General features: G+C 24.9%; 1 protein-coding gene across 1 annotated transcript; it reads left to right on the top strand.

The window, feature by feature from the left end:
- LOC110267841 lies at positions 1,361-2,460 on the top strand. The gene is made up of 2 exons (XM_021113670.1): positions 1,361-2,002; positions 2,250-2,460. Exons 1-2 carry the CDS (start codon positions 1,555-1,557, stop codon positions 2,408-2,410), a joined length of 609 nt encoding a protein of 202 aa, XP_020969329.1. The 5' UTR covers positions 1,361-1,554; the 3' UTR covers positions 2,411-2,460.

Here is a 2,920-nt window from a genome sequence, read left to right as displayed (position 1 = left end):
ATTCGAATTATGCTGTTAAAAAATTAATAATTTATTAAAAAAATTTATTAAAAAATTTATTTAAAAAATTAATAATTTAAAAATAAAAAAATATATATATTTTATTTCATGCATTAAAAAAAAACTAACAAAATATTTTATTCTATACAAAATTTTTAAAAATGGCTTAAAAGATATTAGGAGTACTATAAAAATTTGTAATGTCCTAATAACTTAGGACATTAAAGAAATACTCTACATAGTCAATAATAATTTAGAAATTAAAAAAATATAGTTATAACCAGTATTTACCTAAATTACTAGAATATTATAAACTTTTATAATACTCTTAATATTTTTAAGCTATTTTTTTAAAATTATTTTGCATAGAAAATGGCTTAAAATGGCTTAAAATGTCCTTTGTTCTAGGCAAAATAATTTTAAAAAAATGGCTTAAAAAAATGTTAGGAGTACTATAAAAATTTGTAATGTCCTAGTAATTTAGGTAAATACTAGTTGTAACTATATTTTTTTTAATTTTAAAATTATTATTGACTATGTAGAGTATTTCTTTAATGTTCTAAGTCATTAGGACATCACAAATTTTTATAGTACTCCTAACATTTTTTAAGCCATTTTTTTTTAAATTATTTTGTCTAGAATAAAGGGCATTTTAAGCCATTTTAAGCCATTTTCTATGCAAAATAATTTTAAAAAAATAGCTTAAAAATGTTAGGAGTACTATAAAAGTTTGTAATATTCTAGTAATTTAGGTAAATACTGGTTATAACTATATTTTTTTTAATTTCTAAATTATTATTGACTATGTAGAGTATTTCTTTAATGTCCTAAGTCGAACTATATAGTAATGTGCATTGGTGGATTTATGAACCAGTTTTTCATTTGGCTTATTTGTGTAAAATTTCATCCTCGTTGGCTTATTATAGTGTTTTACCCTCATTTAAAGTATTGTGTATTAAAGTATTTATTTATGTACTAGAATATTCTGTATTTATTAGAGTCTATCAATGTTCTTTCTTTATATTAGGTTTTGATTTTTATCTAATAAAATCTAATGATCTATATAAATGTGGCATATTCAATAAACATATAATTGTTGTACTCATTTTAGACATATTCCAAATTGATTTATTAATGGACAATTATTTACGGAAAAGGTAAAATTTTAAAATTAGACCTTTAATTTAAAATGAAAGAAGGAAAAGTAATTTAGCTAAATATCTTTCACACAAATCAGAAGGAATTATATCTAAATTTTCAAAATAATTTGTACTTTACCCAAAAATAAGGCAAGTGAGAGGAGTAAATACTGCTATATCAGATGGTTCTAGACGCAAAAAATAATGCAAATGAAAAGGATAATAACATGGTAATCCCAAACGGTTCCAGCTATGATTTCACAAACAATGCTTTCTGGCACTCACACTTTCAATCAATCACACTTTCAATCACACTAGAGTACAGAGTACTCAAAAACCTCCTTAAAGATGCATAAAAACCTCAAATTTCAACTCCAAAACCTTAAAATCTAATCTCAAATCCATCTTTATCACCATGTCTCTGATGTCACCACTTTCATCTTCTTTCCTTTTTCTCATTCTAATTCTCTTTATACCTTACACAATGACATCCAATGAGTACACTTATTATTCAGTACATGACGTTCTCCGTAGCTATGGTCTTCCAGCAGGATTGTTTCCAAACAACGTCAAATCCTATACCTTGGATGAAACTGGCTTTTTAGAGGTCCAAATGCATCACCCTTGTCTAGCTCAATATGAAACAAGAGTGTTCTTCAACAGTGTGGTAAGGACTAACTTGAGTTTTGGACAACTAAAAGTATTTGAAGGCATGTATCAAGAAGAGCTTTTCATTTGGCTACCAGTTAAGGGCATCATAGTCACAGATCCATCATCAGGTCTAATTATCATTGATATTGGTCTTGCCTATAAACACCTCTCTTTGTCTGATTTTGATAACCCTCCATCTTGCATATATCAAGGTTAGTTTAGTTTAATTTAATAATTTAATTTTGAATTTTCAAATATCATTGTTAATTTAAGCCAATCTATGACTTTGCACTAAATTGGTGTCTATTTCAATCATCTATCTGTTTAAAATAAATCAAAGAAGAAAATAAAGTAATGATTTTATACTTTGGTTTTGTCCTGAGTTTTATTACTATTTTATTATTCTATTATGTTGTTCATGGTTTTTGTTTTGAACTGAATTACGAATTATTATTACAGGTACACTTCAAATTGGTGGAAGGAAGGAACTTGCTTCCGAATACAGAGAAGAGAAGTTTGTCTATGTAAATGAATGGATATTTCTTTGTTGGTATCTTTCAATTTTTATTATCATTCTATGGAATTACCTTCATCTTTGTAGGCATGAATTTATTAGATAAATGTAAAATGTAAAATTATGGTTCTATATAATAATTACATGTATTCGAAAGAGCATCTAATATTAGCTGCTAGATAAGAAAGAATTTGAAATTTTTTTATTTAAATTATTTAAATGTAATATTTATAGAAATATATAATCTGTAACGTATTTTAGGTATTTGCATAAATTTTATACATCTCGAGTGCAGAGCTATTAAAATTATAAAAAACACAATTCGAATACTCTGTATCTAAGATACATGTAATTTAAAAATGGTTGCATAAACTAGGAGCACTGTACCGGGAATAGAGTCGTGATAAAATTTCTGTCACTGTACTCGGGATACATGCAGTTTATAAAAAATCTTTGTTTTGTTAAAATAATATTTATCTATCTTTTGTTCTTATATTAATAAAATAAAATATAACACATATGATCTAAAAATAAAATTATTTAATTTAATTATAAAAACAAAAAAAAATTATTTGAATTAGATTAGATAAATTTTTAAAGTTAAAATTAAAACTTA

This window comes from Arachis ipaensis, chromosome B02 (assembly GCF_000816755.2).
Source record: "Arachis ipaensis cultivar K30076 chromosome B02, Araip1.1, whole genome shotgun sequence".
Lineage (NCBI taxonomy): Eukaryota > Viridiplantae > Streptophyta > Magnoliopsida > Fabales > Fabaceae > Arachis > Arachis ipaensis.
The sequence above is the reverse complement of the archived record's forward strand: the minus strand, read 5'-3'. Positions and strand labels throughout refer to the sequence as shown.

Bases quoted from the DNA above. Each gene is read 5' to 3' on its own strand.
- LOC110267841 (XM_021113670.1), top strand. From the start codon at position 1,555: ATGTCTCTGATGTCACCACTTTCATCTTCTTTCCTTTTTCTCATTCTA. The intron at 2,003-2,249 runs GTTAGTTTAGTT...TTATTATTACAG, and splicing joins TCCATCTTGCATATATCAAG to GTACACTTCAAATTGGTGGA.